The following is an 11175-nucleotide window of genomic DNA, read 5'->3' as shown; positions in this document are numbered from 1 at the left end:
CATTTTGAAGGGCTACGCTCACTCGTTCCAATACTGGAGCGAGTGCTTATCGATGGCAGAGTTTGCCATCAACAACTCGGTGCATGCCTCGACCGGGCATACACCGTTCTACGTGAATGCCATGCGGCATCCACGTCTATCGAGTTTACTCGGAGTGATGGCTCCCACTTTAAGTGGGGGAGGACCTACGACTGCAATACAGCAGCCGCAGAAAATCGCTGACACTTGCACAGTGTCAGCTGCAACAATGGACAAACCACATGAGTCTGCGCAGGGCGTAGAGTCCTCCACCAACAAGGACAACGACCATGGGTCTGCGCAGGGCGCAGACACCGCAAAGAACCACGCAGAGGCCGGGCCTCTAGCGGAGAACGAGCTGAATGACTTCAGCTCGGATGCAATCAATTTCATCACCAAAAGACAAGCCGTAATTCGGTTTGTCCAAGATGCAATAGCAGCTTCTGTCGATCAACAGAAGCTGAACGCAGACAATGTGGGCAGAGGCAACACAAATGAATTCAAAGTTAGTTCATTTGTCTTGTTAGCTACACAAAACCTGCCTAAACATGCAGTTTCGGATTTCGGAGCAAGTAAGCTTGCTCCGCGCTTCATCGAACCCTCAAGGGGCTCGTTTTCGTATTCGTTGGAGAGGATTTCCTCCCCATCAAGATACATGGGAGCCGCGAAACGTCTTGCTGGAGGACGTTCCGGAAATGGTGAGGGCGTACGAGGAGCAGTACGCGCTGGCGCAGCGGAAGTAGTGCGTGCGCTGCGGTCATCGATAGCGCCCGAACCCTCACGTGCTAAGAACTTAGCACGGAGCTCTTTGAAACTCTTGGGCACACGGAACGACGTGTACCCGTTCAGGTCGCGGTCACTCAAGCGGACCGCGCCTGGGAAGCACTTCGCGCACTGAAAGCCCTCGGGTACGGCGCACGGCACATTAGCCTACTCCGCAGCAACGTGGAGTTGCTCCAACGTTCCACGCTTCGAGTATGTCACGTGCTTGCTTAATCCGATCACGGTAAGCCCTCGGCTTCTTGTTGAAGTTCTCAACAAAAGCATTCCAACTTTGACAAAGTGCCTGCCATTCGGGCACTTTGCTGCGAGAAGAGGTCTTCTTGCTTTGAAACCATCGGAGCTCATGAAAGAGTCCGATGTAGTAATCGCGCCTTTGATGCGTTTCCGCATCAAAGTGCAGCTCGGCAGCCACGGCGTCATCTTTGATGGCGCTGCATACGTACAGCGGCACCTCATTCGGAGGTACCGAGTTCCCATACCGGTCCGCGATCTCGGACGCGGACGGCATCCATCGATCGCGCGCTGCAGGCGCAGCGCGCGGAGAGCCTTGAGCTTTGGAATCACGCACTGCAGCTGCAGCGCGCGGAGTACTAAGAGCCCCAGCGGAAGCGAGTGGGGTATCGCTTTCAGTTCGCGAACGCTTCGAGCTCGAAGCGTCCGATTCGTCCCCTTCACGCGGACGAACGTTCTTGGTGTGAGGGTCGAGCGATTCGCTCGACACTGAGTCTTTCCGCTTTGAGGGCGAGTCTTCCTCGCCCTCCATATCTTCATCGTTGTCGTCAAAGTCGACGACGTCGCCATATTTCGCCTTCCGGCGTTCGAAGTAATCATCGATGGAGAGATGACTCTCCACCGACTTCGGAGTCTTATTCTCTTGAGGCGCGCTGATCGCTAAATGAGCGCGGGTTTCTTCTCCAAACGCGGAGAATTGACGAATGGTCAATTCCGAAGATTGACGTGCGGAGACCCCGCGCGTCTAACCTTAAAGGGGGGATGGTGTAACGGGGTTACACGTATAAGTGGCTACAAGCCACTTGCGAATTTAACAGATAAGATATCTGTTAAAAGTTTTAGATACTTCCTCACATTGGTGTATGCCACACCAATGGATACATTGAAGTGGGCCACCACAATGAGTGGTCCACACCTACCCAGAGATCCTATTGGTAGAAAGCAGCATCTTTCTACCAATCAGAGACATGCATATTGGCGGGGCTCTGACAGCCAGCCGCTGCCAACCCCTTTCATAGATGATAAACAGTTTTAGCAGATTTAGGAGGAAGATCAATTCACAAACAATACAGTTCTCATTTTACCTAATCTAAGTCACTTGGAGTCTTATCTGATTTAAATTATATTTGTGTATTCAAATATAATTAATACTAAGTACTTACGCTTCCTCATACACGTTGCGCAACGTGTAAGCTAAAGTAGTGAGTCAAGTTAGACCCACTACAACCCATGCTAATTGAGTGTCGACGATGTGGCTCGCAGTGCAGCTCCCAACATCTCATCCGCAACGCATTGCTGAAAGCTCGGCCAGAGTTTTGGCCATTATGGGAGCGACCACTCTCTACCGGTCAGCTTGAAAAGCAGGCACGGATAGAAAGTATCTGTCGTCACACGAAGCAGCAGGCCTTGGGAATCGTATGCGACCGCGAGTCTACTCACGAAAATTTTTCCAGTGATCCGATTCCTCGTGAGAGTCTGGCCATGACGACGGAGCTGCTGCAGCAGGCCAATGATAGATAGATGCCGATCTGTAAGGCCGACGATGACCCGTATCGTAATGACATGCTGACACGCTTGCTAGAAATATCGCCCCCGTCTCCTTCTGATGCCAGGATATTCAAAGAAGCACAAGATTATATGGTCTCTGCTCTCGCAGTGTTGCTCAACCAGCATTTATGGTGCCACACGACTAGTTGTTTTAAGACTTCTGGAGTCACACCAAGTGATAAGTACTGCCGGTACCGATTTCCGCGACCTCACGTGGACGACACGTCGTTTGAACAATGTGGAGTATAATTGAAACGAACTTTGGGCCATGAGTTTATGAACGGCTACAACTACGAGCTAATGGCGACTTTTAAATGCAACCAGGACATTCAAATACTGCTGGGTGGTGTTGATGTCACTGACAGGATCCATTACTGCTGCAAATACATAACTAAACTCCAACGACGACTAGATTCTCAAGCTGCTGTAGCTGCCGCGGCTCTCAAGCGGTGCCAGCAACGTGAAAGCGCTGAAACGGATGCGACTGGAGTAGCAGTACCAGACCGTCACGCTATGGCTCAAAAGCGTGTATCTGCGCTAGGCTACAACTTAACAAACCGACAAGAGATAGCGGGACCCTTGGCAGCTCTCTACATCTACCGTAAATCCTGCTGCTATTCAAGTGCTCGATGCGTATCACTACTTCTTGGAGAAATCGTTCGGCAATTGATGAGGTCACAAGAATATTCTTGCAGCATGGTTATAATAGACGACGGTATAGTAGGGAATTTTCGTGCAGTTTCCTATCTCGACGACTACATCTTCCGACCAAGGACGCTGGAGCAAGTCAACCTGTACGAGTTCACGATATGGTTCTTCAGGAGAAAGCGGAAAAAACTGCAAATTCCCGTTAAAGTTTTCTGGACGAGCATCCACTCTGCAGCTCTCACTGTCTAGGTAAGCGTTACGAAGAAGTTGTCCCGGTGATTCAGACGTTTAGGCTACCTGGCAGTGAGGGTGGGGAATCAACCGAGAAGCGCTGGAAATATGCAGTTTTATCCATGGTGTTATTCAAACCATTTCGCAGCCTAGCCGATCTGAGTGCCACAACTGACGAGAGCTCGAGTCAACAGGTGTGGGTACGTTGCTATGAGCAACGGAAACCGCACCGCAGCAAGTTTGTCGAAGAAATAATGAATAATATGGATGATTTCTACAGCGGTCTTGAAAAGGTGAAGTCCAATCGAGAGAACGTGCCGTGGGCCCCCTGTATTTGATAGGAGAGCTGCAGATTCCGACGGTAATATAAGTGACGATAACGACTACCTTTTTCACGGTGATGAGGTAGATGAAGATGACAGTGAAATGCCAGACGAAGACAATGACAGATGCTTAATCAATTTGTGGGACATTGATGAAAATAGTAGTACGGTTGTCGATAGTTCATCGCTGGACCCAGCTTCTTGCCCGACCTCGGTGGCCCCAGAAGGAGCTACAGCTCGCATGATTGGGATTTTTAAGGAGAATGGCTTACTGGATCACTGTGCGCAGAATCTGACAAGAAGTACAATTGACGAGGTGCTGGCAGCTAACTTACCATCCGTTGAACTCATGAAGAAGTGGGTAAAGGACGAAAGCACTGATAACGCATTGGTTCCGACCATACAAAGCGCAGCTATTGCGGTTCGAGATACAGAGGTGGTGGAAATATTGGACAGTTGTTTGTGCGATAGCAGCATGCAGTGGCAGCCACCGACATCTTTGGTTCGTTTGCCATCGCTGCTGAAAATGTTTGCAAGTGCTGCAGACGTTTCTCGGGCCTTTTCGCTGAACGAAAGGCAGCATTACGCGTTTAAAGCAGTAGGCAAAGCCTTACTGTCAAGATGGAGGCAGGCAAAGAGTGAACTGGATCCCGGCATCTCTCTTAGCTCGATGCTGGGTAAGAACCAGCTACTCTTTTTCCTTGGAGGGGAAGGCGGTACTGGAAAAAGCCGCATCGGGGATACTATACAGACGTTTTGCGAGAGTTGGGGTCGTCCTCAAAGCGTTATCAAAGCTGCATTAACTGGTAAAGCGGCTACACTCATAGGTGGTCGAACCCTTGCAGGATTGTTGCTACAGCTTCGAGCAAAGCGTGCAGCTAGTGAGCTTGCAAATCTCGACCTCATAATTGTCGATTAGGTGTCCATGATGAGAAATTATCAACTTTCCCAGCTCGACAAATACTTGCGCATTGCAAAGCGTGCTCCTGATGTCCCCTTCGGTGGTGTCCTGATTGTGCTGGTGGGGGATTTCCTTCAGCTACCTCCTGTTGGCGGTGAGCCTCCCTACAAGGATCCCTCTACCAAAGCAAAATTTTCTGCAGGAGAGCTGGCTGGCTTCCAATTGTGGCGCGAGTTCAAGAGAGCAGTTATACTAAAAGAAAGCGTGAGGTTTGCGAGTGACCCGGAATGGGTCCGCGGCTGTCAACAAGCCTGCCTTGGTGTTTGGACACCAGGGTTTCTTAACTTGATAAACTCTCGTGTCATGAGTACAGATATTGTGCTCGACGCTGCGATTGCTGGTGATCGCACATTTGGCACGTTCGTAACCCCTGACAACGCGACTAGGATTTCCATCAACAATTTGTTCATTTCTACGGCAGCAAGGGCTTTACCCACGGATGAGTACCCAGTGCGGGTAGTTGCGAATTTTAAAGGGAAGCTGGCGGCGTTGCGTCGATCGGAAGTGCGCAAGATTATGGGGCTAAATTCGGTCGTATGGCTCCGTACCTCGACCTTATCATTGGAATGCCAATTCAAATAACCCAGAATATTCGTGCAGCTAAGCTGATGGCAAATGGATCTTTGGGGCGTTTGGAATCGATTCTATACTATCTGGGTACTACCTTTCGACTGGTCCACGACAAGGAGGCTAACATGACGGTAAAAGTTCCTGACCGACCTCCTCCTGCTGTGCTCGTTCGGATTGATCGTGGGCCTACTGCACTGTTCGCACGTTGTTCGCACGTGGCCCTCTGCCGGGCCGCCGTGCACTGAAGTCCCTTGCTCACTGCAGAGCAAATCTTAAACTGAATTCGGTTAGCGGTCTCTCTGGCTAGGCTAGGCTGCGTATTTGTTTCGTCAACGTCCTTCTGGTTGAACTACCGTTGAACTACAGCCGGGAGGTGGATCCCGGCGGATCATTTCCCCCTCCACTGTGGAGTGATTTAGTTAGTCGTATCGCGTTGATGTTGGCGACGACCCGCAGTCCTGCGGCGCGGCAGTCGTGGCACATCAGTTGAGCTGGAGGTGGGCCTGGCAAGCGCGGTCGCCATATCAGAGCGCAGCTTATCGTGGGGCGCAGCGTCGAGGAATGCTTGGAAAAGCTGGGGGACGTCCTGCTTGATACTGTCCGCGGGCTCCCATGAACTCTCGACGTCGTCCAGCCCATACCATTTCACAAAGATCTCATAGCGGTGTGAGTCAGGACTCAACCGACATTCACGGAGCGCTTCAACAAGGTGACCACCTTCACCATATATCGCCTGCTCTTGTAATTCGTCGACCTGTCCACGACGCGCGTCGCGATACAGTTGTAGCCGGGAGGCGTGACGAACGGACATTTCGAACGGCTGTACAATATCCTGAACCTCGAACGTGAAGTCATTTAGCGCGCGAACGATTCGTTTGGGGCCTCGCCACACAAGCGCCAGCTTATTGCCGCTTCGACCAGTGGCTGTCGCAGCGAGGACAAAATCACCCTCGCTGAACTTCTGCAACTTGACACCTTGTCTACGCGCGTGCCGCTCGCGTGCTGCACGGCGTCTCTTCTCACTCGCATTCACCATCTCCGCGTGGAGTCCGTCCAACGCCACGCGTACACTGTCCAAATGTTCTTGGATCTCCTGTGCAACCCAGTGGATAGTGGCCTCCTCCGGATCGCGGGGTGCAGGATGCTTGTCAACTGCGTACCCCCGGGCAGTGCAGTAAATGCGGTGAGCGGGGATTTTCCTCCCAGTCGGTCAGCTGGCATGGTGTTGAGTGCTGCTTGCACGACCGGCAGCAGAGCGGGCCAGTCGCGAATGGCCAGTCTGCGTTCACTGAGGAGTGCCTTCATACACTTCAGAACCTCCCGATTGACGACCTCGACGGTCCCATTAGCCCAAGGCGTGTAGGCCGTCACGAAGTGGTGTTGTGCGCCAAGAGCGCGCTGCAATCGTTCCACAATCTGATTTCTGAAGTGCGCCCATTGATCCGACACCCATTGGTGAACCACGCCAAACCGTTTAAACCAGTCAATCAGAGCCTGGTAGGCGGTGTCGGCCGTGGCTTGGAGACAGGCAACTAGCTCCACGTAACCGCTCATCCCATCTTTAAGCACCAGCACATACTTTACTCCACCGTCACCCTCCACCATACTGAGGTAATCGAAGTGAAGTATTTCGTTGGGCTTCGTAGCCACCAGAGTTTCACCAAACGGGCGAGGGATACGGCCGCTCGCAGTCGCCATACAATGTAGACATTCACCAACAAACGCGGCAACGTCGACCGCAAGCGTCTTCCAATAGAATACAGCCTCGAGAGCGCGCTGAGTGGTCTGTGCACCCCGATGTCCGCTTGCTCCGGCATGTGCGATCACGCACAGGCGCTGCCGCAAATCTTCTGCGTCGGCTGGGATCCAGACTTGTCCAGACGGCATGACCATGAGCTCGCGTTCGCCAGTCTGCTGGGCCCCTTCGAGGTCTTGACCAGCTTCACGTGCCGCGTCCTGGACTGCTTTAATTTCCGTCTCCGACGGCCAGACAAACTCGGGGTCCTCGAGAGGGGATACGCGTTCTACGACAGCTAGCCGGGCGACTCTAGTCGCTTCGTGTTCATCTTCGCGTACTTGGCCCGCACCCCAACGACTCAGCAAGTCGCCCCAGACGTTGACTTCGCCAGGGACATGCTCAATAATGTACTGGAAGGACATTAATGAGAGCGCCCAGCGCTGTAATTTGTCGGCTTGATATCGGGCCATGGTTCCATCAGTGGCGTATGGGTTGAAAATGTAGACGAGATTCCGGTGGTCGGTATATAGTCGGAAACCCCGAGGTCGAAGCAGCAGGTATTCCAGACGTCTAGTGGCCTCGACAATTGCGTAGGCTTCTTTCTCAATCGTCGACCAGCGACTTGCCGCACCAACAAACCGTCCGCTTAGAAACGCTAAAGGACGATGGTCCTGCTCGGCCAACGGTCGTTGGGCTTCACCAGCAGGGAGTTGAGTGACAGCGGCGCCCCAGAAGTCCTGGCTCGCGTCGGTGTAAAGACACACGTCCATTGTCGGATTGGGATGTGCTAGAGGCACCATTTTCAGCAGTGCTGTGCGAGCAGCTTCAAAGCTGGCGACCTCTGCGTCGCCCCAATTCACGTCTTCTAGTCGCACCTTCGACAACTGATTTTTCTTACGAGAGCCAACAACTTGAGCGGCACGGTCCAATGCTTCATACAGAGCCGCAGAAATGCGCGAATACTCGGGAAGGCTTTGCCGCATCCAGTTGGCGGCGCAGACAAATTGCTGCAGTTCTCCAGCAGTACGTGGCCGCTGCATATCAACCAGACCTTGGACACGCTCCGGACAATGCGTGACCCCATCGGCGGATATGATCCGGCCACACCACTTCACTTTCGTAGAGAAAAATGTGCACTTCTTCGCATGTAACTTCAACCCGTACTGCTCACATCGCGCAAGCACTTGGTCGAGCACATCCAACAAGGCTTCTTTGGTCTCAGCAAAGCCGAGTATATCATCTAACCAGGCTAGCATACAATGCCCCAGTAAATCTCCGAAAATCTCTTCGACGACACCCTGGCAGTACGCGACGGCGTCCGTGGCACCCATCGGCACCCGTGTCGGGGTATAAATTCCACGATGGGTCACAAAGAGTACAGTTCCTGGGAGTCCGGGTGCAGGGCAACTGCCAGTAGCCCCTGAACCAGTCGAGCACGAAGAAGAATCTTGCTCCCTCGAGTTCGCCGATCACTACATCGAGCACAGGCATCGGCCAGGGCATCGGCTCCGTCTTCTCGTTCACACTTCTCGTGTCGATGGTCATGCGCGGATCAGCAGTTGGGTCACTGTCTTGTTCTTTCTTTCGCACGATCCTAGGCGCTGAGGCCCAACGGCTTCGATGGTTTTTGTACACTAGGCCATGATCGAGCAAGGCACGCGTGTGCCGGTCGAGAAACTCTCGATCCGTGGGCGAATAGCGACGAGGCTGAGCTCGGACTGGCTTCGCACCAGCTTTTAGATGGACTTGCATCGGTGCAACTCGCACTGGCGGGTCATTGCCGAAATCCACACGAAACGAGTCGGCCCGTACGTGTAAAATCGTGGTTAGTCTTGCTTGACCGTCGAGCGTCAAGCCCATTTCCTTAGCGATCTCGACTTTCTTCTCAAGATATTGGATGACCTCGGTCAAGTTCGTGGGATGCATCGTTGGCGTAGCTGTCCGCGTCTCATGTCGCTCCACCGCGTCCTCCTCGTCGGGGGGCATCGGCGGCTCTGCGTACAGGCGACGCATCCCTGGCGTCTCGGCTGGCGCCGCTCCAGGCTCGAGGTTATCCGACTGGGCTACACCGAGCTCCCAATCTGGGCGTACCTTCCTAGCCTCCACTAATAGCTTGTCGGTGGAGTACCCGAGGAGTCTCATGATGGGTCGGCCGACAATAACCTCCATGCTGCCGTTGTCTTCTTCCACATAGAAAGATAGGTTCCGGAGCATCAACGGCCCAGCTGACGTTGTCAAAACAACCTCGTCGAAAGTGACAATGCGGGTCACGTTGATCTTCTCCTTGCCCACAGGCGATAATGTGATGCCCGCGACCGGGTTTACGCGCAGCACTTTTCCCATCTGCGTCAGCGCTTCCAGAACACCCCGCGCTACCAGCGAAGTGTCCGCTCCTGTGTCCAGCATTAGCGCTGTAACCGCGATTCCGTCAATTGCCGCCGCGACTGATCCGTGATCGTCCGACTTGAGACGTTTACTGGTATCCACAATATCAAACTTGCGAACACTCTCCGATCGTCGAGCTTCACGACGCTCGCGCAGTTCTCTTAGCAGGCGGGTGGCTTCTTCGGGTGTGCAGCGCGGACACTCGCGAACTTGGTGATCAGTCGACTGGCATTTCAGGCAAGAACCTCTCGCTGGTCGCCGGTCACCCGACGATGTCGAGGGCGTCCCGCTAGTGTCGCCAGTCGCCGCAGCTGGAGCCATGGCGCCTTCCTGTCCGCCACGGCCACCTCCGTATCCACGCCCTCGTCCACCGCGTCCTCGACGACCAGACTGCTGACCTCGGCCACCAGCTCCTCCGCGGTCGCCACCGCTGTCACGCCCCGTCGAAGGGGTCTGAGTTGTAGCCCCAGACGGTGCAATATGCTCCCACGTCATAAACTCGCGCAGCAGCTGGGTCACCCACGAGCAAAATGGCACTACCTCGTTCTTATACTTCTTGTTCTGATGTAGCGTGAGCATCGTTGCGACCACGGCTTTGAAGCGCGGAGGAGCCAGTGCATCAGCGAGGTACTTGACCAGCCGACGCTGCTCATGTTCAAAGGCGGTGTCGGTCAGATTAAACTTGTCCAGTATGCCTTCTAAGTCAGCTTGAAGGTTCATCATCCTGCTCTCCGGCTCCGGCCAGATTATCTTCATCTCCAACTTTTCATTGCGACATCCACCGCCGCATAGTCAACAAGAGAGGGGACCTTGGCTTGCATGAAATAGTCCACCCACTGCTGCTCCGAGATCAGGTTCGGCGCCGTGTTGAACTCGTAGCGTGCTATCATTCTCTTGGTCTTCGACTCAATACAAGCCGCCACAGGCATAGCGAATGCTCCGCTGTAGGGCGTCTGCAGGGCGTTCACCGCCGCTAAGTAGGTCTCGTACTTCTGCATGAAGTCCCGTCGATCCTGCATCGTGCGACCAGCAAACCTTGGGGGCTGCGGTAGCGCAGGCGCAGCAGCCACGCGCTGCGATGTCGGTCTCGTCTCGGCCTGGGGACTCGCTGTCGGCATCTCCACGTCCTCGTCTCCGCCACCAACCGTGTCAAAAGGGTTTGGGATCTGGATAGTCAGTCCCGGGGACCCAGGGACTGGTGACGCCGCACTCTCAAGTTGCATCGCGGCCGTACGTGCCGCGAGCTCCTCAACGGTATCATCGCCGTTCTCGTGTGCGCCAGGGCGTTCTGCTGGCGCGGCTGCGTCGCCGGCGCGGTCTCCAGCGCCGTCGCCGCCGTGATTGTCGTCGTCGTACTCCATCGTATCACGCGCTAGAGCTTGCGCGGAGTCGGATTTTCTTGGAACTCTAGTCGGTACTAAAGTTAACTTTGTTCGCACGTGGCCCTCTGCCGGGCCGCCGTGCACTGAAGTCCCTTGCTCACTGCAGAGCAAATCTTAAACTGAATTCGGTTAGCGGTCTCTCTGGCTAGGCTAGGCTGCGTATTTGTTTCGTCAACGTCCTTCTGGTTGAACTACCGTTGAACTACAGCCGGGAGGTGGATCCCGGCGGATCATGCACGTAGCCTACAAGGGTGTGATGATGCCGACGTATTTCCCTTATTTTTCGACACGCAATCTTACCATGCGTGCAACATTTCGCTTCCCGGCACTGCAAATGGTTTGCCTCGTGCGCTATTG

The 11175-nt window shown here is 53.9% G+C and overlaps 2 protein-coding genes across 2 annotated transcripts; both read right to left on the bottom strand.

The window, feature by feature from the left end:
• Nucleotides 1-5728: 5728 nt before the first annotated feature.
• On the bottom strand, nucleotides 5729-9757 carry IUM83_18896 (putative retroelement; the record flags this gene model as incomplete). Its single annotated transcript, XM_067943919.1, has 3 exons — nucleotides 5729-6465; nucleotides 6621-7935; nucleotides 8864-9757. The coding sequence occupies 3 exons, from the start codon at nucleotides 9755-9757 to the stop codon at nucleotides 5729-5731; spliced, it is 2946 nt and encodes a 981-aa protein (XP_067798044.1).
• A 112-nt stretch (nucleotides 9758-9869) lies between these two features.
• IUM83_18895 (Pol protein) lies at nucleotides 9870-10797 on the bottom strand (the record flags this gene model as incomplete). Its single annotated transcript, XM_067943918.1, has 2 exons — nucleotides 9870-9889; nucleotides 10200-10797. 2 exons carry the CDS (start codon nucleotides 10795-10797, stop codon nucleotides 9870-9872), a joined length of 618 nt encoding a protein of 205 aa, XP_067798043.1.
• Between the last annotated feature and the right edge of the window lie 378 nt (nucleotides 10798-11175).

Source organism: Phytophthora cinnamomi, assembly GCF_018691715.1.
Source record: "Phytophthora cinnamomi strain GKB4 chromosome Unknown Contig11, whole genome shotgun sequence".
NCBI lineage: Eukaryota > Oomycota > Peronosporomycetes > Peronosporales > Peronosporaceae > Phytophthora > Phytophthora cinnamomi.
The sequence above is the reverse complement of the archived record's forward strand: the minus strand, read 5'-3'. Positions and strand labels throughout refer to the sequence as shown.